The sequence below is a fragment of the Euwallacea similis genome, chromosome 5 (assembly GCF_039881205.1).
Source record: "Euwallacea similis isolate ESF13 chromosome 5, ESF131.1, whole genome shotgun sequence".
NCBI lineage: Eukaryota > Metazoa > Arthropoda > Insecta > Coleoptera > Curculionidae > Euwallacea > Euwallacea similis.
In genome coordinates, this window is record NC_089613.1 from 2937738 (window position 1) to 2965468 (window position 27731).

The 27731-nt window shown below is 35.7% G+C and overlaps 1 protein-coding gene across 2 annotated transcripts in view; it reads left to right on the plus strand.

Moving 5' to 3' along the window:
* RhoGAP100F (Rho GTPase activating protein at 100F) overlaps positions 1-27731 on the plus strand; it is a 40725-nt gene that overhangs the window by 2662 nt on the left and 10332 nt on the right. Inside the window, exons 3-11 of one of the 2 annotated variants that reach the window (XM_066390244.1) lie at positions 6356-6473; positions 14609-14725; positions 18039-18122; positions 21646-21759; positions 21864-22007; positions 24973-25220; positions 26193-26360; positions 26420-26611; positions 27104-27298. In XM_066390244.1, the coding sequence (XP_066246341.1) occupies positions 6390-6473; positions 14609-14725; positions 18039-18122; positions 21646-21759; positions 21864-22007; positions 24973-25220; positions 26193-26360; positions 26420-26611; positions 27104-27298 (1346 nt within the window). In that variant the 5' untranslated portion in view covers positions 6356-6389. Of the gene's footprint in view, positions 1-6355; positions 6474-11385; positions 11468-14608; positions 14726-18038; positions 18123-21645; positions 21760-21863; positions 22008-24972; positions 25221-26192; positions 26361-26419; positions 26612-27103; positions 27299-27731 lie in introns of those variants that run through there. The other variant, XM_066390245.1, reaches the window with a different exon arrangement.

Below are 27731 nucleotides of genomic sequence, written 5' to 3' on the forward strand. Positions count from 1 at the left end.
AATTCAATTTAACTCGCTCTAAACTTGATTGAATCAATGACGATTTATCGGATGTATAATATGTTTTAATTGGGGATGATTGAGTGGAATTTGCAAGGGTTTGACAGGTGACTTAACCACGATGTCAACGTCATAATTCATGACTATAAGAATGATAATTTTTCAGTTTAATCGGATCAGTTCCCGATCCGATTTGTTATGATTTCGTCAATAATTCATTCCGCCTTCTAAGAAAGTATCTTGGTAATACAAATCCGGAAATCATGCAAATGCGTTAGACAGAAACAAATTTGCCGTTTGAATCTCTCGTATTTCGACCCGAATCCATAGAATTTGTCCATAGCAATCCATAGTCATCGACAGCCCGTCAGAATTCGAATCGTATACTTTATCAAAATGTTCCTCGAAATGCGTAATCGATATCCTATTTCAATGGACCTTTTTTGCTAAGAAAGCAATGTCGACCCGTATTTGTCAGTATTCGACAGTGAAGCGGAGTCATTCTATGCCAAGAAGGCACAAGAATGACATAGAATACGTTCGACTCGAGGTCTGCACACGCGACCCTTTTGTTGCCTGCAAGCGCAAATTAGGGCGACCCTAATACAAGTTCCGAACGGGGGAAGTAAAGGGAGTCTGGCTCGTGAATTATAATATAGAAAATTTTTCTTATTTTTTATGTTCATGCGCGTATTTCCAAGCGGGGCTTTTACGGTTATTGCGCCATCTTCAAGAAAGTGATGACGATTGTAAAGATCCAAGCTTCGAACCCCATAAAAACTGTCAGACTTTTCTTGATGGTAATAACAGGGGTTTTACTTAGTACCAGATGCTACTGATTTCTATATCCCTAAAGTGAAATAGAAAATCTGGAGATCCCATCAACGTTAGACCTTCAATAGTAGGTCGCTGCAAATAGCAACAAGCCGTTTAGTTATTCTACTTAGTAGTCTTGGCTGAAAACTATGATTATGACCTGGTCAGTAACGTTTGATTTAGATAACTATAATACAGCATAAATCAATGTAAATCAACCATTTCGTTTACAGATAGAAAGTTATGCAAGGTGATTTTTAGCTCACCGACAAAGTGAGGCAGATGAAAGGTGAGGTCATATTAAGGGAAAAATTTCATATAGACATATGCCCGATTTCAATTAATTAAGTTTGGAGAACTTCAAAATTTCCTGCATAATACTTATTTATTACTGAAAATTACGCAAATGAGACAGTTAAAAGTAAAAATTCCATAGCAGTTGCTCAAAATGTCCTCCTTCTGTAAGAATACATGCTTCACACCGAGGAAGTTATGAATTTTTCACCCGAATGAGCATATCTGGACGATTTCTTATATTAGCAGCAGCTATCTGTGTTCTAACAACTGCTCTTGTGTTAATTGTCTCTGGGTACACAATTTGTTTCGTATGACCCCATAAACAGAAATCCAAAGGGATATAAGTCGGGAGATCGCGGTGGCCATGAAACTGGACCGGCATTAACATTATTACATTTTTTAGTAATAAATAGGTAATATGCAGAAAACTTTTAAGTCTTCTGAATCTTTAAGTAATTGAAATCGGACATATGTCTATATGAAGTTTTTTTCTTAAAATGACCTTATCTTTCACCTACCCCATTTTGTCGGTGAGCTAAAAAACATCTTGTATACAAAAAGATACTTAATTTCTTAAATCAAGTCTCAACTAAGTTTTTAACTTGTTTTTTGACTGTAATTGAGATCTAGTGATTGGAAGTCGTCAGTCATTCTTCTAAGTTTGTTAAGACACCTCCCATCGATATAAATTACTCACAAAATTAAAAGTTATTTCAGAACTCTTGTTGCAATGTCATTTAGTGGTTTTGGTCGATATCTCGGGATGTGTTTGAAGATTTTCTGTTTCTGTGACAATGAAAAAAAATTATAGGAAACTTTCAAAAAGTTGGAATTTTTTAATTTAAATACCCCTGGAAATACCTCACTTGTAATTCTTGGCAAATCTGTGACATTCGGCAGTCTTGGAGAACTTAAATAGAATATTCTCTGATTAACTTATTTACCTTTTAGTTCTATCAATTTGGTCGAATTATGTGCATTTCGCATTTATTTTATGATTCAAGAGGAAAACGTGATCATCGATAAGTCTCCTTCATTTAAATACAATTTTTCATGTTTATACGACGCTTAAGTCAGTAGATTTGACCGAATTAGATGAATTTCGCATTCTTTACACGATTTCTGACAAATCATCGACATCTGGTAGTTTGGAATGCTTAACCAGAATTTTCTCAGTTTTTATTTATTTGAATAAATTGCGTGTAAAAGTCCATTCTTTGCATAATCAGTGGCGTAGCCTGGTTTACAATTTAAAAAAATTCGACATGGTACGAAGTTAAAAATAGAAAATGCAATGCACAACTGTTACATTTACGTTCATGTTGATCACTTCATTGGACACCTTAAAAATATAACTTCCATTGTAACATAATTTAGATGCTGTAGACAATATCTTAAAACGTGTTTAAGGATTTAGGAAAAATTTCTTCTACAAATAAAGTTTAAAAGTTTTCATAAAGTTTCTATTTTTTTAATGAAAATTTCGCTAAATATGCACTATCTACGTCTATAGAGCTCCGCTTAATAGCACTTGGGAAAAATTTAACTTAAACTAATTTGATTTTCAATAAAAATGCTAATAAGCACTGCTGTATACAGGCTACCCCAAATTTTCTGTTAAATGGGTATTTCGCTGATGGTATTTTGCCTGGTTTAGACAATTTTTCACACTCTCCGGGATATTTTATGTACCCGTTCTTTATGGTTTCCCTCACAATCTCCCACTACAGGTATCCAAGCTAATTTTCTTAAAAGTGTTTCCGCGGTGAGCTGTACCCCTTAGTCGGCACTGCTGCACGTCGTTTTCTCAATAAACGTTTTTTTTAACCTTATCCAAACTCCACTCATCAATGTTCATATCAATCACGAAATTGGCCGCAGCTGGGCTACGTGCTAACTTCTTGTTTTTGTCGTGTGCAACAATCCACTTTCCTCGGTGTGGTGCACATTTCGCTTGAAAGAAGCAAATTTGCTGCGTTGGAAATTATCTCCTCCTCCTCCTTAATCTGAAAATCCAGAAGGATGCGCTCTTCTGGGAGCGACAAGTTGTCCTTGTTACCTGATAACCAAAAGGAGTTCATGGGAGCTGTTCAGATGCTTCAGCTGATTGGGGCTGTATTTTAAAAGCTTCAGCAGCAGCTCCGCCTTCTCCAAGAAACTCTCCCCTCCATCAATATCGTCTTTTGTAGAGCTGAGATTTATCTTAAAAATTCCCTTTTCTCAATTTCAGTCTTTCTCGATTGAGCCTCGCGCCTATATAAAAACTTCTTTTTTTTTGGAGTCGCTCCGAGCTTATGCAAAAGCTTCAAAATCTTCCCTTCAAATGACTGTCAAATCCCTTATTCTCCTCATTCTACTTCACGCAATTCTTTTTGAAGAGTTTTTGTTATTGGTGGGAGGGACGAATCTCTTGGAGAAGGCGGAGCTGGAGCTGGAAATTTTGGAGGAAAGCACCAATCAACTGAAGCAACTGGACTCACTCAGATACGATCTAATCCAATAGCAAGATGGATCTCTGACTACAAGGCTCAACAGTTTCTCTAGAATTAAATTATGATTTACCAAAAGCTTTTGACATGTCGAAGAACAGCCTCAAGATGACATTTTTGTCATTCAAGGCGTCGAGAATATATGTAATAGCTTCTTTTATAGCTTCTATTAACGTTGAGCGGTTAGTGCGGAAGCCATGTTGAGAGTTCGACAAAAGTTTATACGTTTCCATAGCCGCTTTTCGATAACCTTGGCAAATTGGCTTTGCAATGCAATAGGCCTGTACTTTCCTGGGTCTTCCCTTGATCTTTTCACTTTATAAAAGGGTATAACTGCGAAGGTTTTCAACTCTCTTGGAAAAAATTTCTCTCTCGAAACTTTGATTTATTATTATTGACGACGACTGTGCTATTGTATTAGTTACCTATGGTAGTATAGGTCTTGGAATTTTATCTTTACCCTCCGAGAATTTCGTGTATGTGCTTCTTGTAGTTTGATGAACTTGCTTTGAAGTAGTAAGTCTCAGGAATATTAAGTGGGGAACGGGATTCATTTTCGGTATTCAGTTCTTCTCCTGGGATCCTCTTCCTCTATTGAAAAAAAATTATTAAATGTATTTTTTATCCCTTTTTTCTTCGCCACTAATCCATTTTCGGAGTAGGTGGTGTGGAATAGGTGGTGTATTCTGTTAATATGTACATCTTCTTTAGACCTACCTCTATTTTAGTTGATCACTTGCAGCGATACTTTTCCGATATTTTTGGACTAGAGTATGCGCCAATTGTGAGATAACTTATGGCAATTTCTTTCGTTTAAAGATCCTCATGCTCGGAAACATTTTCTTATGTGTTTTTTCTTTTGTTGGAATCAATATCTTTCCTATTAGGCTTTAGTGCATTAAAAATCCATTTACCTTAATGACTCTTTATATTCAGTAACTTTTATTATTAAAACTTCATTATTATACAGAACATATCAACCTTTGACAAACGATGTCGCAACAATACCATTTCGGGCTTACGTGATTTCAGATCAAATTTAGCACTTTTTCGTGGCTTTTGCACGCAGGAAATGAAAGACCTAAGTCTCGTGTTTTCGATAGTGGAGGGTTATTTTTAATTTATATTTGGATTGACAGTGGCTTCCTAAATCACTTTTTAAATCAGGATTAAATCCCCGTAAATGTGATTAAATCAGTGGAAGCAAGAAATAAATCAGTATTGGTTGTCTCACAACAATATTCAATCGCTTTAGATCGTTTGACTCCTTGGGCCCCATTGCGATTTAAGTAATCGCTACAAAGGAGACGTTTAGTGCTCCACCTACAACCAACTTATCGTGATGAATTTCTAATTTTCCTTCTCTATTAAATCTCAATTTACATCTTATCATATCACCTAAATCAGCCATGAGTCAGTTTGCTTTGATTTACGAACTTACCGAGGTAACTACATAAATCTTTAAAAAATATTTATTAAATCAGCGATGATTCAGTCGAGAGAACAGAGGATTCTCAAGGGGCTTTGTTGATCCTCTGAACTAGCGTCAGGGATTGACTGAGATGACTTATAAATTGCCGTTTAAGTCACTGTTAAATTCCCATAAATCTTATTAAATCGGTGATGATTTTGCCTCGGATTTAGTGTCATTTTAAAAATAAGTTTAAATCACTAAATTTCTATTTAAATTCCTGCAAATTTTATCAAGGCGGTGATAATTATGTATAGCTTATTAAAATCACTATTTAAATCAGAGTTAAACACTCACAAATCTAGTAATATTCCTGATGCTTTAAACGCGAATTAATTGAAATATCTGAAAATATGATTAAATCAGCAATCATTCAGTGGAGACAGTAAATGATTTATAATAACCTTTGTTTGTTAATAACATCAGAGTTTTTGACTCACTAAATCACAGTTTAAATCACAGTTAGGCTAACCTTCGAAATCGCAATTTATATTCTTCTGAAATGATGATTCGGTTGGCTTTGATTCGCAAACTTGGCAATATAATGATGCAAATGTCTATAAATCTAATTTTATAGATGAAGATTTCATAGTAGATGTACGTATATATCGAACTGTTAAATCCCAACTAAAATCTTTGATAATTTGACTGAATCAATATTGATTCAGTGAAGACAACAAAACTTCGTTGAAAACATCGCGTATTTATTAATTTACTAAATCATCGTTTAAGTTGCAGTTAAATTCCTATAAAGCTGATTATGTCGGCGATGATGTGTTAAATATCAATTTAGTTTTTTGCAAATCCTATCAAATTCAATGATGATCCAGTAAAAACATCAGATTTACAGACTTACTAAATTACCATTTAAACCACAGTTCAATCTGTAAGTTGGGGATTTAATTATTTGCTAAATCCCAATTTAAATGTCTGAAAATTTGGTTTAATTAGTTATGACGTAATTGAGGATTCACTAACTTATGAATCGCTCGATTAACAATCGCTTCACGAATACCTTTAGTTTCAATTAGACTTACTAAATAAAAAACGTCATTTTAAGGCAAAATTAAATGCCAGTAATCTTTAAAGTTAGCTGAGGGACCTTATTATTTAGGGCCAGATTATTAACATGGCGGTAACTTTACCATCAGAAGGATGACTAAAAGCAAAGAGACTTACTTGAGCAAAGTTACATGTCTGTTAAACTTACTAGTACTTTAAAATGGAATTTTAAGGTTTTTATAAACTGTGGGCTTTCTTAACTCAGCTTTCTGTTTTTCAGTTATACTACCAGATTATCCGGGAGTTAGTCTGGTATGCAGTGGCGGAAACTTGCGCGCTCAAAACTCTCGTCCGGTCGGTCACGCACGCGCATCATGCTCTGCTGTGGCCGCAGGAAGGTAAGATTCTTCTATGTATTCTATGTAACCCCTCCACGTGACCCTTTTATGTAACGTCCTGGCACGTGTCATTCCTTTGCGTCGGAAATGTCAGTCGAGATCGAACTGAAAAATCTGAAAACCTGAATCGTCTTATCTTATAACGTTGCAAACAAAATGATCGTTTAAAATTTCAAGCTTCAGCAGTTTGAGAAGCAAAATTTAACACTGTAGAGGCGGCGCATTCAAAAGAAACATGATTTTCCAGGCTGTAGCGTAAACTTCGGCTTAAGTTCGCCTGAAGGGCCGAAGGGGAGAAATTGTGCCACTTTGACTATTAATCACATCAAAATTATAAGCCAAATTTAAATTAACTGACTCTGTGTCATCACTCAAGAAATATTCCGGATTATCTTCGGATTAATCGACTTTGTTGTCAGTAAATATTTAGGAAGCAACTTTGGGTGTTTAAAAAAAAGTACCGAGAGTTAAATCAGAAAGGTTTAATTTTGCTACACGCCCATTGCTATCAGCAGAGAATGGCAAACTAGACCGATAAACGGTCCCATTATTTTAAAGTAGCTCTAATTAAAGCATTCAATCTGAGGCAATCATTTACACTGTCAATAGACTCACTACCATTAATGAAGCTAAAGATATTTATAGAGGGAGAACTCTTTTTACCTCAGTTTAGGAGTGGAGGTTTCAGCGTTATCTATTGGTCTTCGGACAAAAAAGGCCGCCAACAGTTGATTTAAACATAAACATCCAATATTAATATTTATTATTAACACATACAAAAATAAAACTTGTCTTTTGGGCTTTAGACTTTTATTTCTCGCATTTAAGAGCTACGCAAAATGTTTTATGAAATGAAAAATGCAAAAGGTCATTTATCATTAAACTGAGAAGCTCCCTTTCTATGGCGTTAATTAAACGAGGTTGCGTTTAATTAATTTCCTATTAAAAATGTAAAATTTGTTCATTATGACTTCGAGTTAGACGAAAGAGCCTCAAAAAGGATGAATGGGGCGTCGTAGCTTTTAAAAATACATAATACACCCGAAAACATTGTTTCCAAGGCCTAAAACCGGAATATCCATAACCGATGCTTTCTTCGCTCTTTGTGCCCTTTCGATGGGCAAACTTTATCAATTACCTATAAAAAGACATAAAGTAGACGCATTTAAGTTTCCAAACCACTGAATCATTAAAATCCTTCCATTATCTGCCCCCGCAGATTAATGCAAAATATTATAACCGAATTTGCTAGAAATTGGATTTTCTGAAGAAGAGTATTATGAGTTTTTTTTGCAATTTAGAAGGCATCTTGAATAAATCAATGCGATGCTAAAAAATTTACATCAAGTGAATGGAATTTTGTAATTTAAAAATTGTAGTCATAATGACCTGACACTCACGCAAATGCCTTCGATATGGCTTTTTTAGTGTAACCTTTCTGCATCAACTCTTGACTAATATTTTAGTTCAGATTACTCACGGCATATTGTTGTGGTACGATTAGCCCCGTCGCACTCCAGATATGGCTACATGCGACATATGGCATATGAGACATGCTGCTTGGAGAAATATTCCAGAGCAACATTTGCGTTCGAATTCAAAATTCAGTTGATTTGCGTCGTATATCTCTAAGCAAAACCAAGTAGCACAATTGAAAATCTCATGTTGCATGTCTTGTGTTTCATGCGTGTCTGGTGTGCGACCTGACTTATACAGGGCGTTTCAGGAATCTAGGTAGGGCGATGCTCAATATACCTTATAAAAAAAGTTTGGTGCAGAAAGGGGGTGTCGTGCTAGAAAAAATAATATACTGTTGATTTAGGTAAACAATTGGACTCTTTTACAAATGGGTCTTCACAGACTCCAATAATATTCTGCATGGTCTCCAAATTTCAACTAATATCTCAAAAACTGTAGGAATTATGAAGTTAAAAAATGAAATTGACACTTACACCTTACATACATATATAAAAGCTATGAGAACTTAGATTTTAGATTAGAATAAGAAATAAAGTGTCATCGTTGATTCCCTTTAACACTCCGTTCGTCAATTATTTTACTTTAATGCACGATTTTACTAGACGGCCAAGAATATTCAAAGTTTAACAATACAATATTGCTGTCCTACTCGACGCCTACTCAACAGACTGAGACAGAGTATAAAGCAATTCAATCTTTGTGTGTGTCATTCTTTTTTATGTCATGGTTCTGTTACTTTCGTCGAGTTTGAATTTTTGAAATAGTCAACATCCGGCGATGACCTGCAGTCAATGGAAAAATTGTAATTAACTCATGTATTAACGGTTTCAACTCTATTGATGTGCTCGCTTCGCCCACGCGCTAAACCCTTTCTATTATTAATCGCCTTCATTAACACACTTATTGGTTAATGAACCATTAAAAGTTACTTCCTTTTATTGTTCGAGCAAGCAATTATTAACCTCAACTTCTACCATAACTGTAATGAAATACCTGGTTTTAAGAATATATTAAATCTGACATAAATCTATCAAAAAACTCGCGAATATCAGAAACTATGTTTAAAATTCATGTTAACCCCTAGAGATTGTCGCAGCGATATTAATAAATTATAATATTACAATAACTCACGTGTCTGCTATAATAGGCTGGATAATACGCGTAAAAGGTCTGGTGTGTGAAAAAGCACATTTTCCACTGAAAAAGGATACTATTTTCCATAATGAACGTTTTTATGCTGAAAGCGTTTTCATTAGAAAAGGTATATCTAACTATAAGACTCGTCGCATTATTGTAATAAATCAGTGGAAGTATATGCAGTTATTATTAAGAAGAAGGTTCAAGCGTAGACTCCTTTTGATTAATTTGAGTGTGAATCATTCTTTGCCATAGCTTACTACATAACAATAGGAAATTTTTTTTCTTATAAAATACTTGAAGATATTCAGGGCATCTCAGATGGAAGTTTAAATATTAAAATTTTAATCATAATCGCACTTATTTTTAAAAGTAACAAACTTGTATTTTCTCTTTTAAAAGTCCTTCATTTAAACTTTAGAGCTCACCCATAAACAATCTATGTTCCACTTATGAAAGGTACATTTATTAGTTTTCCATATAAAAAAATATCATGTCCGTATTTAAAAAGTTATAGATACCTACACTTTTGAAAATAACAACTTGAGAAATTTCAAAATATTCCTGAAAATTTCCAACAGGGGAGGTGCGCTTATTTTTTTGCCACTTTTCAAATTTTTTGCGATCACGTGCCCAGAATCCGTAGATAAGTTGGCCTAAAAAGTAGCTCAAACTAATTCCATCGATGAGCTCGATAAGCCTATCCAGACTGGATTATTATGCACGGTGTCCGTTTGTGGAGCTCAGTCAGAGGGATTTCAAGGTGAAGAATATGCGTTTTAAAATATGGAAAAACTTCGATGACTTTCGGAGGAATATAAAAAATATAGAAATTTTGGAAGTTTTTGTTTCTTCAGCTTATTGGGCGAGGCAATTTAGAATGGTTGACACTTCATCATAGCAAAATTTCCTCTTCTACAACGCCGTGATGTCGTATTGGATATTCACATTTTTGAATTAAGCTTGTTTCTTCTGATTATGATGATCTATGACATTTTCTTCAGTTCTGTAGTTTGGCGGAAATATCAAAAATCTTGTTTTTGTAAAGAGTGCCTTGTAAATAACAAAATATGAAACAATTGCAAAAAATGAAGAAAATTGTGAAAGCTGCTCGAAGGGTGCATCCTCGACTTCCAATCGCAGCTTTATGCACCTCAAATTATAATCTAATAGGGAAAGGTCTGGAGAACGTGCCGGCCAGCGTGTCTCAATAGTTTGAAACGACTCTACAGTGAATCATTTTAGACAAATCATCAACTATTCTCTTAACATTGTGTGGCGGAGCATTTTCTTGTTGGAAGCAAAGGTTATTAAAGTGGTTGAAGCAAATGTTACTGATGCAACCCGTAGGTCTTTGAAAAGTAGAAATATCCATCTGCGATCAAATTGTCTTCGTAAATGTATGGGCCAACGATCTTGATCGATACATTGAAACGTACCTGTGGTAGGCATTTTCAGTCTTTGAGTGGTTTTCAGTAGTTCAGTCATATTCATTGTGACGATTGAGTAAGCCTGAGTTGATAAATTTACATTGATTCGTGAATATTACCTTGGAAAGAGAATGGGGATTTTCAACAGTTCCATGATGTTCCTACAAAACACTACCCTCTGTTCAGAATTTCTTTGTTGCAAGACTTGGAGGATATGAATTTTAAACGCGCGATTGTTGTTTTCCTTGATACCACTGTCAAAAGTAACTTGTTCATTTTGATGCGAAATAGAATATTTAGCAACTCTCGTTTTTCTTGACTTAAACATTCCTCGTGGTTAAGCTCTAGAAACGGGCACCTCGTATATCTCTCGTGGTTTCTAAGATATATGGTCACTCCGAATTGACTGGCATTCAGGACCAGAAAGAGTTTCCAAATCCACTCCTTAATGGGACTTAAAGCCAAGGAGATTCCCATTCAGAATCCATGCCTTGCATATTAAATACCTTCTCCATTTTAAAGCTTTAAAGCACTTGGATACAACCCCGATCATTAAGCCAAGGCTGTAATTCATGCGGAAACTGAAATTCAGGGTTCTTAACAGCAGCCCAATCAAAATCGTATGCAAACATGCACGAATTCGCATCGACCCTCATACAACCCTCACGAAAAGAGACATATCTGAAAGACGGTCATTATTGGCACAATACGGCCACTCTCTGGAAAACTAGGAAAACTCAATTGACCCACGAGTTTTGGCGCGTTTCGTCATCGGACCAATGGCGGCGTTTCTCGTAGTAAAGTCGCGCGCATCATCCCCATCCAGCCCCACGTCACGGGAATCAGGAGATCGATATCCAGGCAGGCAAAATTAAGAGCCGCGAAACAAACACGTTGATTTAGTTAATGTGTGATAAAAATGGCAAGGGTTGCTTTTTCACCAGAAAGGTAAATTAAAATAGTTTTAATACTGTCTCCTTGTGATCAGTTTTGAGTTGGGGCATTGGCACTTCTTGCAGAGGCAGCTTGACAAGGTCCAAATTCTCCTTTAAACGCTCTGAGTTTGCTCTGTAGAAATGTCAATTCTGCCGAGAGATTCTTTAGAGGATCTATAGCTGTTTCCAACAATTTTTTTTTCCGTTTAGTGCATGATTCTCGCACCTTTCGTTAGCGAAAATGTTTTCTATTAAGTCATGTTCATACAGGGTTTAAATGAGGCGTAAAACTGGGATATAGTTAATTTATTCATGCACCACCACTACGTACTATTAGCGCCATGCAAGTGAATTACTACGTTACAATTTACGGGCTATTAGTACGTTTGTAGTAGATGTAGTGCATTCACGTTGCTAGTGCAGTTTATACTTTTTTCTACCCCTTTCCCAGTAGACTGAAAACAACGTTAGATTGACCTGTGGCAGAAGTTAGCAATTACAGGCAGGTGTTATGTCACGAACCTTTATACTGTTATGTAATATTATTACGCACAGCTAGCAGCTGATTCGCGCTGATATCTTAACATTTCCATGACAGCCACGTGTGTTGTTTTAGGATTCTGGAATACAAACACAATAAACGTTATCTTTGGAGATTAGCATAATTTAAATTTCAATAAATTTACGATGGAACAGCAGTAGGTTTTAGAAAAGGCCTGTACACAACTCGTATGCAACACGTTACTTCACTAGTTTACATTACTGACCTCGCCTGCGGCTCGGTCGCACACTTTCGCCTCGCATGTGACTCATCTTCTTGTAATGTAATAAATTATTACCATTGCTCTGTCAGATGTGATTCGGGGAAATTTCACTTATAGGAAAGCATTATTGTCGTAAATTAGTGGAATTTGTCATTAAAGTTATTGCAAATAAATAAATACGAAAAAGACCGATATTTTTTGCCAATTAGGATGAAATTTAAAAATTGTCTATATTGAAAGTCGAATTATTAAAGTCCTGATAACTTTAGCGGGAATCCTTACTCATTTAGCTTGTATAGAAAGACAACGTCCCTATATTTTCGACTTTTGCGTACGCAAGTCACTCCCTCCAAATTCCAGATTTCGCCATTCTGTATTAAGGTCTCATTTGCTAAAATGGGTTGCTAAAACTTTAAAAAATAACTAAAATTGATTACAAACACATTTTCTTTACATTTTTGTAATAAGTCTGTATCGTCATATTCCTTATGGCATTTCACTAACAGAAGCCTTAGATTGTATACTAGATAGTATTGGGCCTACACATAGACCTCAGGATTGCAGATACAGACCAGATGTCATGGCTTCATTCATTACGGAAATTGGAAAAATTGAACTGAATTTAAAAGAAATCTTCCTTTAAATTATTTCAATCGCAACAATTTTAAAGAATGATTTCAACGCTTTTAAAAAAACATCCCATTGTGACTTTAATTCGAAATTATATATATCGATCATTAATATCTAAAATGTATTCTAGACGTGTTTCCTAAATTTTTAAGAAATTTAGGTTCCCAGTGTATTAAAACTTGTTGCTTAATTAGTCTAAATTGAAACCATTTTAATGGTCGGTTTCGTATTTTGCAGAAAATTTTTATGTAATTTTACCTCGAAATTAGCAGTATCGATAAGTGAGGTAAAGAAGACATTGAGGTTCTCAGTGTATTGAAAAAATATGCACTAATGACTGAATCGGACCGTACCGATAGTTTTAGAATTAAAGGTTAGTTGACATCAACCAATAAACCGATTCAGCTTCGAATATAAAATAACGATACTAAAGGTGGGCACCAAATGGCTGAAACATCCAAGAATCATGATTATCATGGTATGTAGAACACAAATAGCTGCCAACAAGATTGAGATTCTGAAAAATCTGAAAATATAAAAATATAATATACATTTTTCGATCTTCACCATTGGGGTCTCAGAAATAAGAGGAGATAAGAAAAGGTTTAAAGGGGGCAAAATCGCCTAATTTAACGCTTTACCAAATGCCGTTTTCAAAATTTGAATTTTCCGACTACTTCCAAACATATGCGAAAAAAAAAGTAAAGATTGGAGATTTCGTTATTTTTTTAGTGTTATTTGATAAGGAAGCCCAAAGCCATAAGTACATTTTCATTGCCACTTTTTCTCAGCTATACGATGATGTTTTTAGATTTATCATTCAATTCCTTTTTGTTGAAAAATCTTATGCAGCGCCCATAAAAAAAATAAAGTTGATGATATTAGCCGAGAGACGAATCGCCGTCGAATTTTAAATGCACTCTAGATACTTTTAGATTTTTTCATTTTTCCCAACATTCTCAAAATCATCAAATCGAAATTTGCCCGATGCGCTTTTGTCAAGATTATTCAAAATCGTTATAATTCTTCTCATATGAACCATAGTCAATGAAGATCACTGTAATTGCATTAAAGGCAAAAGATTTGAAAAGGCAATGAAAAGCCCTTTAAGTTTTCCACTTTATTGAACACACTGATGAAACTAATTCGAGTGAACGGGATAACAGCCAGATCAAATGTCTGCACTTGTATTGAATTGTTGTAGCAGGCGTAATAAAGAATCTTACTGAAAGAGAAAATACTATAAAATGGCTCCAAATTAACGTACTATACCCTTCAAGTGTCTTCTCAAACCTAACACAAATGAATATTCAAACAATTGTCATTGAAAGTGACCCAAATACTTAGAGAAGCATTGTCAGTGGGCATTTTTAATATATAAGGACCCTCTGCAATAAAATTTCAGATTTTTTCGCTTGGTTAGTTCGCTTAAGAAAAGTTGGTTTACTTTCAATGAAAAATTATTTCTCTTATCGTGTCCTAGATCTTACAAAGACAAATGCCCGACTGGCGTAGTCTCAAAAGATGGGGTAGATTTCGAATAGGAAATATCACCGTTTTCTTTTATGTTTTCCCGACATCTTGACGAATTGATCCTTCTGGAATTAATTACGAAATTTATCCGCATTAATCGATGATAAACCAACTTTTCTGATAATTGTCACAATACCTGTGAAAATGTTTGATGCTAAAAAAGTGGTTAGAAATAATGATTTTGAGGAAGAGAATTGTTTTATTTCATTATTATTTTTTAATTGTAGGATAATGGGCGCGAGGCTTTGGATCTCACGGCATCGCCACTGCGTGCACCCCCGGTTGCTCCGAACAACAGACCCAGCCATCCACCCCCTATGGTTATACAAGGCGATTTTAGGAAGGTAAATCATACTAAAGGACATATTATAACAAAATTTAGGAGGGTAATCGAAAATAGTTTTAAAAGTGATCGCTTTGACGCACAAATCGGACTGTACAAACACTTTTACTTACGACCAAGTACGTAATGATGCTAGTTCCTAACTTGTACGGTGGAAATCTTATTCAATTGTGAGACGTTTTAACTTTTTGCGGGTTTTTCACATCTTTCATTATTTTTTAGTTATTTTTAAATTGAAAAAAACTATTTGTACCACAAGAAAGCTTTTAAAAGTGAATTTTATTCCAGAGAAGGTTTTCACTATATGTTTTTATAACGATTTTGAAAATGATGTAGGGTCCGTAGAGAACGCAGTATCAACTTAATATCTCAAATATTGCAGGGTCTGTGATAAAAGATTTAAAAAACGATTCAATATTTAATACAGCCTATATCTTAAAGGTCGAACGAAAACGAACTCGTGATTATTGAATTTAAAATAATGACATACTATTTTGAAACGCCCTGTAGAGTTGATTGACATGGTTAAGGTGTGGTATTTTTTGAAGAAACTTTTGAAAAAAAATTCCGAGTAAATTTAAATAAAAGTTTCATGTGAAATGCTAAAATGGCAGCTCGCCTGGTCGGGGCAGTATGAGTCACAATAATAGAGTCCAGATAATCTCGACTTTAATCATAATTGATCGATGTAACTTCCACGTCACCTCACATTATTGGGATTTAATTAACCCCAAAACTTCGAATCTGTTTAACCACCGTTGATGACCGTCATTAACAATACGTTGCGGGTTGTGGCCGATGTATGGAGGGACCTTCCACGACGAGGCCGAATGACCATTAAGGGACCACATGGAAATTGCCAGTTTTCAGGTTATTATTTATTTAGTTAAAGGAAGTATTATTTCCCGAAATTTAATTGCAGATCATTAAATCATATGCAAACGTCGGTTATTGCAGTAGGAAAATCTCATCCTATGACCACATCGTGTATGCATAGGATAAGATAACTTGGAAAATTTAATTAGTTTCTCCAAACAATACAGACTAATAATGGTTAATGTACCCATATACTGCAGTGCAATTTAGCTCTATCTCTTGACCGAAATAGAATTATTATGCTTTGCGTATTGCAGCCGTAATCAAATTATTCCTGCTGCAACATATTACAAGCCGCAAAGAGCGAAATTGCGTTTTTGCAACTTAAAGCACGCCTAATTTAATTATAATAATTAGAGATTTTGTCGTGTTTTCAGTGTTCTCCTTTCAATGAATTGCGTGTCATCTCATGTGAGCGTGCGGCAATACCAGAAAATAATAGACGTCAGCCTAGTTTTAGTATAGCCGAAGTGCCACTCCAGATTGACTGTTCACCGCATGTATTATTCTTACAAAAGAGCCTGGAAAATTTCTCTCATTATAATAATAATTCCTCCATTGACCCGAGACATCATCCATCAAAAGTTGGTAAATACGAGTTATTATGCGACCTGACATCTTTCGAGTTTGAGGTCAATTAGTTGGAAGAATCCGAAATTGTGTTGGCAAAGACGTTGCGATATTTAACAACTCGTATCGATTATCTTTCCAATAGCTTTAAGGGCGGAAAGTGTTTTGTAAGGCACACCAAGGAAAGCTCAATACGAAATTTGTTTAAAAAAAATTCGGGTGAGGAAGAGAAAGCGGCGGGGGGGGGGGGGGGGCAAAGGTGCTCTTGCCTTGTTACCCTTGCCTAACTTTAAAAACGAAAAACCCATTTATAAGGTTTAGGACTTGTAGATGAAGTATCGTGGAGTCATTATTCATGTGCTCAGCAGGTATTAATGTTAAGTTGGGCAATAAAAATTCCGTAATGGGGTATGTAAAATTGTCGACTTCATAGTAATAGGGAGATTTGTAAAGTTAATAATCTAGGAAATGTTTACGGCATAATACTATGTATACAAAATGTATTTTCGTGTTTGCGAAACTGTGGGTTTTTAGCAGTGGCGTAGGTACTTTTAAATCTTGTAACATTTGGACTTCCACAAAATCGAATGTTCCAATACAGGCACTTCTGTTTACATAAATTAGAGCAAACTTTCATATTTTTCCTAAAATAGGGAATTGAACTATTCTTTGCGTTCTTCATCAAATACCGAGTAGTCTTCTTAATTAAATTTGAGAGAAATTTGCATGCTTCTGTGGGTTAAAGTCAAATAAGTACATATTGTGATGGAGTACGGAGTAGTTTCATTTCGTAACGGTTTTGCTCTTTGACTGTAATATTTCTTTAGCACCAAGCTATTCATTCCATAATAAAGTTAGCAATTTCAAGAATTCTAGAAACAGCTTCGAATCTAAAAATTGCTTTTGAAATAATGGAGGAAGCTGCCTGTAAATTTCAAATTGACGAAAAATAGAAATCGAAGGTTATTGTTTTTTCTTCTGTGGAAATTCTATCTTCGATTTTTACCTCTAAAAAATAGATGATAATCCTCAATAAAGCAAACAAATTTTAAATCCCTCTGGAGAGCTAAGAGCCTTAAAATTGCATACAAATATAGTTTAGATTAGTTACACTTTAACGACCGCCGTTCGTTAAGAATTGGTTATTGCCGTCTATCTTGAGGCATGTTTAACGTAAATAACAGAATGGTGTAACAAAAAAATCATTTACTACATAGGATGCACGCAAAGGCTTGTCAGAATAGTATATTGATTTTTTACCTTTGATGTCCATTGAAATTTTTCAAGACTCCCGTGATTTATTTAAAGTGCCTTGTGTTATATCATGATAGTGAAGTTCTTTGACTATTCGAATTAACAACCTATAGATTGACCTATATTTATTGTAGTAAGAAAAGAGATCATTACTGTTATATTTCTAGAAGACACTCTCAGATCCATTGTCAGTCATGACTTATTTCTTTTCTTTTCTCTCCTTTCTTTAAAACGAAATGATTTCTCAAATAATTTAGTCAAGACTGTGCGAAATTCTCCCAATGAATCACAACCGAGTTTTATCCTACAACTAAAACCGCGAGATTCGGTCGCACACTTGCTTTTTCGTTTGTAGATGTCGAATCTTCGTATTTCCTTATAATAGAAAGGGGATATTATTTCGTTAATAAAGTCGGCAATTTCAAGAACTGGAGCGGGAGTTGGGAGGCTCAAAATTGCTAAAAGATCGCTGGGGAAACTTCTCTGTAAATGAAATTAGATTTGAACAATTCACTGGATGATGTCGATGATTGAAGATATTAATTATTATACATAGCATTAAGTTGTAATCAAAAAACGAATTAAAATTTATCAACTTTTTCATTTTGTTTCAGGTGTCTGGAATCAGTACCGAAATCTTCAAGCAGATAGAAGCGGTTGAAAATGACCACGATGCCTCAACAGCTGCTGCTTTGGAAGTGAGTTTTATCAAACGTTATTTTACCTTCTTTAAATGGGATTTGTATTTTTTGATAATTATTGAAAAATAGTATATTATATACCAAGGTTGTGAAGCACATTGTTATGAACCGTTCATCAAGTTTAAATTTTAAAATCTAGAGGCGCGCAACGCTGACTATTCTAAGATGCGAGGGTCATAAGTAATTCGCAACCGCGGAGTATTTACTATTTTCTCCACTACTAGCTTTACCTAGATTTAATACTGTATCTCGGAAACTATACTAAAATTATTATACCATGCAAGTATGAATTTCACATAAATTTCATGTTTAATTGAAAATTCTGGAAAAGCTTCTCAAACCAATTTGGACCAAACAGACACACATTGATTAAGTGATTTGATTTATTTCATTCTCTGCTTTTCTACTTTTCGCCTCTTTCATCAATGCTTCAGTTGTGATATATTAATATTTGAATTTCTTCACGTCTCTTTTGTTCTATGGTTCGAATGCCCCTTCCATTTAAATTCAATGCACGTACGAAATAGTTTATAAAATGTCGTGATAAAATTAGTTCCTTCCCTTTGCTTTGATGCATTTTCTCGCAGACAATAAAAATACGTTTGCCCTTCCAAATATTACAGTTCATACGTCCATTGAGATTACCTATAAACTAGTTAGGAAAATTAGTTTTAGAAGTATGAAAGTGTTAATAAGAGTACAAAGGATCAAAAATTTTAAATTCAAATTAAATTTCCCAGAATTTTTACGCATTTCCACGGTCTTTGACATCCACCAGCGCAGTTTTCTTAGCACTTTCCAGACAAAAACTCGAATTTCTCAAACTTCTTCTTTAATGAAATAATCTTCGTCATCTCTCATGAAAGCAAACTTCACCTACGCAATTTGCAATAACAAAGCGACGTTTGGAAACGAAAATGTAAACGAGTTTAGACCATCAATTAGAACGTGGCGTGGGTAGCTGAAAACGGCGTTATCAAAGATGAAGCAAAATAATGCATAACAAGGCTGGGCACAATGGTTTTTATTCCAAATGTAGGAGCTTTTAAGCTCGACAAAATTGAAACGCCCGGAAGCCCATTACGAAGAAAAGTTCGAAGTTGGGATCAGAAAAATTAATTAAAAAGCAACGGAGTTGAAAAGTGATCAGAGTTGTTAGTATTTGCGTAGCTGGGGCAATTTTAAAGAAATTAAAACAAAATAGGATTGTAAGTTCCGAATAGAACTCTCAGAGCAGGTCTGAAAAAGTAACGTTCTCGAAACTCTACAATTCTTAGGGCACATGTGTACCCGCGAAGCGGTCAGTCGTCCAATTGAACGCACGTAATAAAAATATATGTTAACTCACGGGGAAATTCTATTTAACTTTATTTCTATTCTATATATTTACTAAATTCTGTTTCTATCATGCGACTGATAGTGCGGATAGAAACAAAGTTTCCTGGTAAGTTAACATATATTTTTATTGTGTGCGATTAATCGGACAGCTGACCGCTTCACGGGTATCTGTTTAATGCGTATGTGCCCTTAGAGGTAAGCGCTAGGTGTGTCCAGAGTATCCGATATTTGACTCTCAACATGGGAATCTCGAAAACCATAGGAGATACAAAGTCGGTTAAATGGAAGCAAAGTTGTATCTTTATAAGCGAAGTGCTTTGCTTTTTAACTTTTTAGAACTTCTAATTACTTCTGGAGATATACGGAAAAAACCGCAAATTGCTATTTTCTTTTTATTTTTTTTCTGCCTTAAGTTACAGAGAAACATAAAAATGAAGGACACTTTCTTAAGGCACTTTTTCCCGCGCTATAACATAGAAATCGTTTTTCAGAAATACAACGTTTCAGTTTTTCAATGCCATCATCAACTTTTTTTTCAAATAGAAACTTGACCGTTTTTTACGAATTTGGCTAGTCATTGACAATTGAAAAGCAACCATGTGTCACCCTTGTCGATTTGCGACGTCTACAAAAAAAATATTCATTATCAGGAGAAACAATACCTCCAATCCAATTTATTCCACTTTCATGGTAGAAATTGAGAACCTCTATGTCAAAATGAATGGCACGATAAATGTCAGATATTGATCACATGACAGGCATAAACGCCTTGTGATTGGTGTCACAGACGCGGCCTACTTGTTTATTTTATTTATATCATTATTGCTAAACCGAATATTTCGAAATAAGTGGATGGGTAACCGTGGTGCGGCTCGTTGACCTGCCCGCAGTCCAGATCTGAATCAACAACTAGAATGTTTAAAATATATTTTCAAAATTTTAACTATGAATATTTTTTATTTAAATGTCGCAAATCGGTAAGTGTAATCCATGGTCGTTTTTCAGTTATCAATGACTAGCCGAATTAGTAAAAAAACAGTCAAGTCCCTATTAAAAAAAAAAGTTGATGATGGTATTGAAAAACCGAAACGTCGTACCTCCAAAGAGCTATTTTCATGTTGTAGCGCAGAGAAAAGTTCCTCAAGAAAGTGCTCTCCATCTTCATGTTTCTCTGTAATTCAAGGCAGAAAAAATAACAAAAAAATAGTAATTTTCGTTTTTTTTTTGGAGATCTCTGGAAGTAATCGGAATTTTTAAACAATTACAAAGGCAAAGTACTCCTCTCATAAAGACACAATTTTGTCTCCATTTAACCAAGTCTATATCTTTTACGGTTTCCGAGATCCTTACGTTAAGAGTCGAATATGGGACACCTTGTACATCCCATCTCACTAGGACTCGATCTATGGAACATTGCCGGAATCGATTTAAATATTGCCGGAAAACTACCAAAAATTGTTGGTATTTTTGTGACTGGTGCTGTAAATTAAGTTGCAAAGCCATTGTTGTAAAGAGCTTTTATTGGCAGCCATTAAACCGGACAGCTATACCATTTCGTTCCAGAAATAGTAACTTCGTGCGAATTGCTGATTTATTTGGTCTGCTTAGGCCCATTGACAGCTTAATAATCGGGTTGCTTAACATATTTTATTGCCTGCACTAGCTATCTCTATAGTTTATCGAGTTCGCAGTATTATTAGATTTAATGATAGTAATTCAGATTTCACATCTTTTTGCTCTGGGAAGAAAACAAGGAAAATCTGTTTTGTCTTCAACAATCCAAAAGACACAAAGTACTTGAGCAGGCAGAGGAGAAGATGCCAGTTAATTTCATTCCAACTTCACACTCAATTTGACATAACCAGCCACTTTATTGTCAAGGCGGAATCAGCCGACAGATTTATTAAAAAGAGGAAGGAAATTCCTTTCAAACGAGGCAAAACGACACTTCACAGAGCATTATCTCCTATCTCGCAGTGGAAAAAATTAATTTAATGAAAGGAAAGTCAAGCAAGTTAAGCCGTTTCCCAAGAAAAAGTTTCAATTATTGAATAAGATCGAAACTTTTCAGAGAAAGATTTTTAAGTTTATTTTTGGATCTTCTTATCTTGAATAAAATATGTTGCTTGCTCACTATTAAAGGTTGTATTTTACATGGAGACACATTTTTCCTTTTTTCCAGCACGTGGAAAGGCGAGGTGAGATGATCGTGCGAATTCTAGACTCCCGCCATCTAGGGCGTTCTGCGGTTGAGCAGGCCAAACGCTTCCTAGCCATGCAGGATGCCAAGCACCAAGTAGGTACCCCAAATGAAAATTTGTTTGGTACTTTCCCTATTCAATTTTTAACAGAATTAGAAAACTCCTGTCCTTCTTCGCTGTAACTAATTATTTTTTGCAGGTGCAGTTCGTTGAGATTGTGAAACGTCCTGGTCAGACTTTAGGCCTCTATATCCGAGAGGGAAATGGTCAGGAACGGCAGGATGGTGTTTTCATTTCTCGCATTGCTTTGGAATCTGCAGTGTATAATAGCGGCTGTCTTAAGGTTAGTACAGTCTCACAATGTTTTATTCATCTTAGTTTCAACTGAATACAGACCAAACATTGTGTTAAGTTGAAAAAACTGTTAGAAAGTTAAAGGCGAACTAATACCTAAAAATATTAGTGCTATTAGAGAGATAAAAAGGGGTAAATATCCTTCGTACTTCAAAAAGAGGTCACTACGGACAAGATTTTTACGGTTTCTTCGTTTCGACGTCCTGAATGCCATTGTTTCCTAAAGGTAGCAAACTTCAATAAGCTGCTTTTCCTTTTAAGCCCCATTCTTGCCATTTCTTTGTGGTTGGCTTTTATGCTTAGCAACGATATTCAACAATACTTTTAAAAATAATTTTTCTTTAGGTTCACTAATGAGTGCGCACTAAATTAAATCAAAGCAAATGAAATAAGTTTTTATCAGATACACTCATTTATCACGTACAGATCTCTGAAATTCATTGGCAAAACGTTAATAAATCTAACTGGGGATGCGTTATTGGAAATTTCTAAAACCTAAAATATTTGCAATGCGCCAATAAACTTTTAGGAAAGAGTAGTTTTATATGCGATTAATTTCCTGAAAAATTCTTGATTTCATCAGAAGAAGTAAAAGTTACCTCAGGAATATTATTAAAGCCAGGTTTATCCAACTTCTCCATTCCTCATTCTAATTCCTAATTCTTACTTGTTAATTCGTAACTCATAAGGTGGCTTATGGAAGTTCTTAATTCTTGTGAATGTTATAATATCAACTGGCAGTTTTTCCGAAATTTTTATAGAAATAGCTCTTCCAATTCATTATTTGAAGCAATTCTTGCTATGAACGTCCTTCCAAAAGATTGCCTCAAGTACCTTACCGTCATTTAAATTTTTTTTCTCCCACGAGGTAGATCTTCAGAAGGCTCCCCGTCTGGTCTTCTGATGATCAGGTAGTGTAGGATTCGCCCTAAGCATTCTCCCCCCGCCTCTTCCGACCGGAAGCGACGCGGGCGAAAGCAGCCCCAGTCATCTACCCACCAAAAACCTTGGGTTACACTCTGGAACCCTCCTAGAAGTACGTCCATATTACTTTAGAAAGGGGGGAGGGACGGAAGAATCTTTCCAGTTTTCTTTTTATTTTGCATATTTCGCATGATTTTTTCTAGCATTTCCGTCACCGCATTGCATTCCCTTTTGCCTTTTAACAACGATGATAATAATTATTGGCACTAACCGTTATTTCGCACTTCAGGACTGCTTTATTCTTAATTTTTTTAAACTTTTCGCATACGAAGACTGCAGTGTGGATTGTCTTCCGACATACAAAACCAGCACCCGCCATACTGCGCATTTCCGATCCTATGTATTATAAATACGTCCCAAACACTCTATGCCTAGTGATCGCTTACCTCGCAAAGTAGGTCACCTTTTCCCTTGCTCTGTCGTGCCATCTTTCCCATATTTTATGAAGGTTTTAGGTCACTCTTCATAGGAAGTCCACATCTTCTGCCATTCCTTAAAGAAGTGGTCCCGCGTTTCCTTCTTCTTCTCGTAGCCCTCTTTGTCCACTTTACGTGTCTCCTACTTTAGATCGTTCTCTACGCCAATTAAATCTAAAGTGATGATTCCTCCACCTTGTTTTGTGCTAAAACTATTTTCTTCATTTTTAAGCTTCAAATCCTAGAAGTTAAAAGTTGGGAACTTTCCATGCTATGTAGAAGCAACGAAGATATTAAATTAAGGATTGAGAAGTTGAATTAAGCATGAAGAGTTAAGAAATCCGGTTAAACCCGGCCTCAGTCTTAAATGGAGTAAAAATTGCAGGGAAATTAATTTTAAGGTATGCGTGAGACCTAAAATACCTATAGTAGGCGAATTAATTTAATCAGAGATGAAAAGCAACGACTCTAAGAATCCGTTTGAAAGTGTGATGGGGGATTCACTCGATTCGTGCTTAGTCAAAAACGAAAAGTTTTTACCCTTGCGTACCGTTGTTTTTCTCAGTCTAATTCAGGAAAAGTCATGATTTAATCTGGTTACGGTTTTAATAATTTTATATTTATAATTTTTTTAAAAATCTTATATCAACCACAAGTATCCTTTCATGTCTATTAAAGCATCACATACCTTTGAAGCCCTAGCGTATAAAGCAAATGAAAAAGATTTCCTTCACATAACGATAAGTCTGCAGCATTCTTCCTTTCAGCAGTAACAAAGCATCGTTTTCTATCTTACACTGTTACGCTAGTGGTAGCTGCAATAATAAGAATGTATTTTTTGATCAAATTCAGACACAAACAAACATTATCCGTCCCTCAATAACACTCCTCGTTCCAGTACTCAACACTAGATAAGATTGTTAGATTTGTTCTTTGAAAGGGGGGTCTACAATGGCATTAGCAAATGCAAACATTCACTTAAACCGAATCCCCAAAGTTGGTTAAATTGCCAGAGAGCCGATTTTGTTCTTTGTAACTTGTTGGGTCTGAGAACTTAGCAAATATAAAGCTTTAATGGATACAAACGCTACAATACAAAAATACACTAAATACTAAACAACACTACACTGCACTAGAACTCTCACTGTCTTTCACAATGTTTTGCCTCGACGTACGCTACTGAATAATATTCCCCCTGTGCCGCATCACGACGACCTTTTATATCTCTCGGTAGTCCTTCTAGAAAGGTACGTTCCAGACTTCGCCGGAGAACGCGGGAAGGTCTAAACGGTGGTAGAGAGAGAGACCGTCCGAGTGGCGAGTGTACCGTGAACGAGAGAGCGCGAGATCCACGCTCAGTAACGGTCCCAACATAACTTAATACCGGTATCAGGTTCTATATGACTTCTATCCAGACGTTTAATAGCGTGGTTAATAGCATTACGTCCTGGGCCGCTATAAGGTTTATATTTTAGGGAATTGATCGTTAAGGAAAGAATTATGTGATCTTTCCAATTTTTATTTAATAACTTTATTTTCTAAACTCAATTTCAGGTGGGAGATGAAATATTGGCGGTCAATTTAGTGGACGTAACGCACATGAGTCTCGACGATGTGGTTATCATTATGTCGATTCCTCGGAGATTGGTGTTGGCAACGAGGCAGCGAAAAGGAGGAAAAGGCGGCCAAGGGTCGCCCTCTGTTCAACCCAGAGCGGAGCACAAACCACCTCCAGTCGTCGTAATCAAGAGAGATTTGCGTGACGATGAAGTCGACGAGATTGATTCTTCCGATCCACACAGGTTTGTTGTGCAAAATTTTTTGCTGATTGGAGGGACCCGATCCCGATCGAATCTGCCAAGATATAAACCTAGCCCGACCCTGGCTCGAGTGACATATACAAGACTTAGTCTGGACCGATCCCGACAAAATATACAGGGTGTTTCCAAAAATCTGAGTAATGTCGTGGAAATGAAAAGTTCTCGTCAAAAAATTGTGCTTGTGTTTATAAATTATTTTCCAAAAGGAACTGCAGCTCTTCAAAATTTGATAGCGAAAATTGTATTTTTTAAATGACTTTTCTTCCGATTGATGAAATTTAAGGAATTTTGCGTTACTCCTGTATTATACCAAAGACAATAAGATAAGACCTAATATTTCTTTTCACATCTTCAGAAAAGCGGAAGAAAGGCTCCTCAACTTCTTTATCCCTAAACATTTAAAGTCTTGGGTTTTTTTAACCATTATGTGGTTTATTATATTTCTGGCGTACCTAAGCAAAAAGGTACTGTTGGTTGGTATATGTAAACCGAACCGTTTTCTAGAAAAACGCCATTTTTTAAGGGCGTACTTTACAGAAGCAATGGGACTTTGCGTGTATTTTTATTCTGTCACTTAAATACCAAATTAAACAGCATTTTTGTGTTAAAATTATCAAAAATAAATTCATTAAATTTCAATTGGAAAAAAAATTAAGAAATACCATTTTCGCTATCAAATTTTGAAGAATTATATTTTTATAAGGGCAAGTGCTTGGAAAACAATTTATAAGCAAAAGTACAATATTTCAACAAGAATTTTTTATTTCTGGGATATTGCGCACTTTGTGGAAACACCCTGTATGCTCTTCTTAAGTTATTCATTTACCACATTTGCGCTTTTTAAGAATAACCCGGCCCTATGACCCCAATCGCGCCGGGATGGGTCTAGGGTTAATTCGGGCCACCCCTTGCTAATCTTTTCCTCTATTCTAACTTACTGAGGGGCTGTTTCAGAGATGCGATGCGTCAAAGACACACAGGAGATGGAAGGGAAATGAACGAGTCTCGATCTCGTCTGGGATTGGGTTTATCAACGTTGGACAGACAATCAGGCCTGGACCGACACTCACAACAGCACTCGCAACAACCTGACTCCAACGGTCTTGATTTATATTACAACAGGTAAGTCCAAGATGATTATTAAATTAAGAGCAGGCGGCTTATTGAGGGGGTATTTGCAGCAGACCTCCTGATACTAATTGGGGCTACCAACCACCTCCCCCAGTTATTACCGAACAACCCAAGAGTTCGCAACCTCATTTTCCTCAATATGAACGTGGGTACCCCAATACGCTTGAAAGTTTAGCCGAAAAAGTTCACTCATTCGGAATGGGACGCAGGATGTCTGCTGGTGGACAACCTGTACCTTCAAGGTACGTGTTAAACCACTGAAGAAATGCAAAACATGTTGCACCATAAAAAAAGAAAATGTTGTGGAGAGAGACGTGTACTGTGTTGGCGCTATAGTGGCTGTATTATGTGTAACACTGTAACTGCAAACAACTTAAAACTTGTTATGCAACGCTTTAATTAGAGAAGTGGTTGTTATTCAAACTACTAAATATGTAGCAGTATTTTATGTTGCATAAAAAATACGGTTTTTGGAGTTTTTAACTACAACCGTAGAATTAAACTTCATAACTAACTTGAACTTAAACTTAGCTTCCCTGTAATCTAAAGACGTTACAAACTTCTGACTAAAGCACTTTAAAAACTTCCACTAAAGTCGTTAACGCTGCGAACTTAACTCAAATATTGACGATAGTTAAACATCTTATATTGTACTTTACTATGTGCTCAAGGCAATTTTCTTTATTCAACCCAAATATTGCATTATAATTGAGGGATATTGTGATCTGTTTCAGGATGTCTTCGCAACAGAGTCCTTCGTCGCATTATTATGTTCAGCACAGCGGAACTGGTAGCAGGCGAATCATGCCGAGATCTGGCTCAGACCAGCATTTGCCTCATACGGAATATTCGGATTACACTAGTATTACCCAGGCCGGGAGGCATAGTTTGCTTCGGTCTAGTTTGAAGTCTGGATCTACCTTGAGCAGGTTAGATATCGCTTTACAGGGCATTCCAGAAAAACATGACAAAAAGAATATATCTCTTAAGTTGGTGTTGAGTTGAAAAAAATAAGCATTTTTCTTATCCAGCGGGTAGCAAAAGTTTGGATCGTTTGCAATATTTCGTGACCTGTTTGTTCGAATTTTATGAGATTTTACACACTTCAGTATCAAACTGTGCTGGATCAAATGATGAATTCCGCACTGTTGCTATGCTTATTTTTTTTTTGAAATATGCAAGAATGTTTTTTGTCAAAATTCTACAAGGCGTTTCACAACTGTGGGCATGAGAAAAACGAATTTTTAAAAATAAAATTTTCTTTTGCACTTACATGGGTAAATTGAGTTAAATCAGCTTATTTTCATCTACAAAATTTGTAGTATCTTTCTGTCCACGTTTCTGGAGCTCCCCGTATAAGAT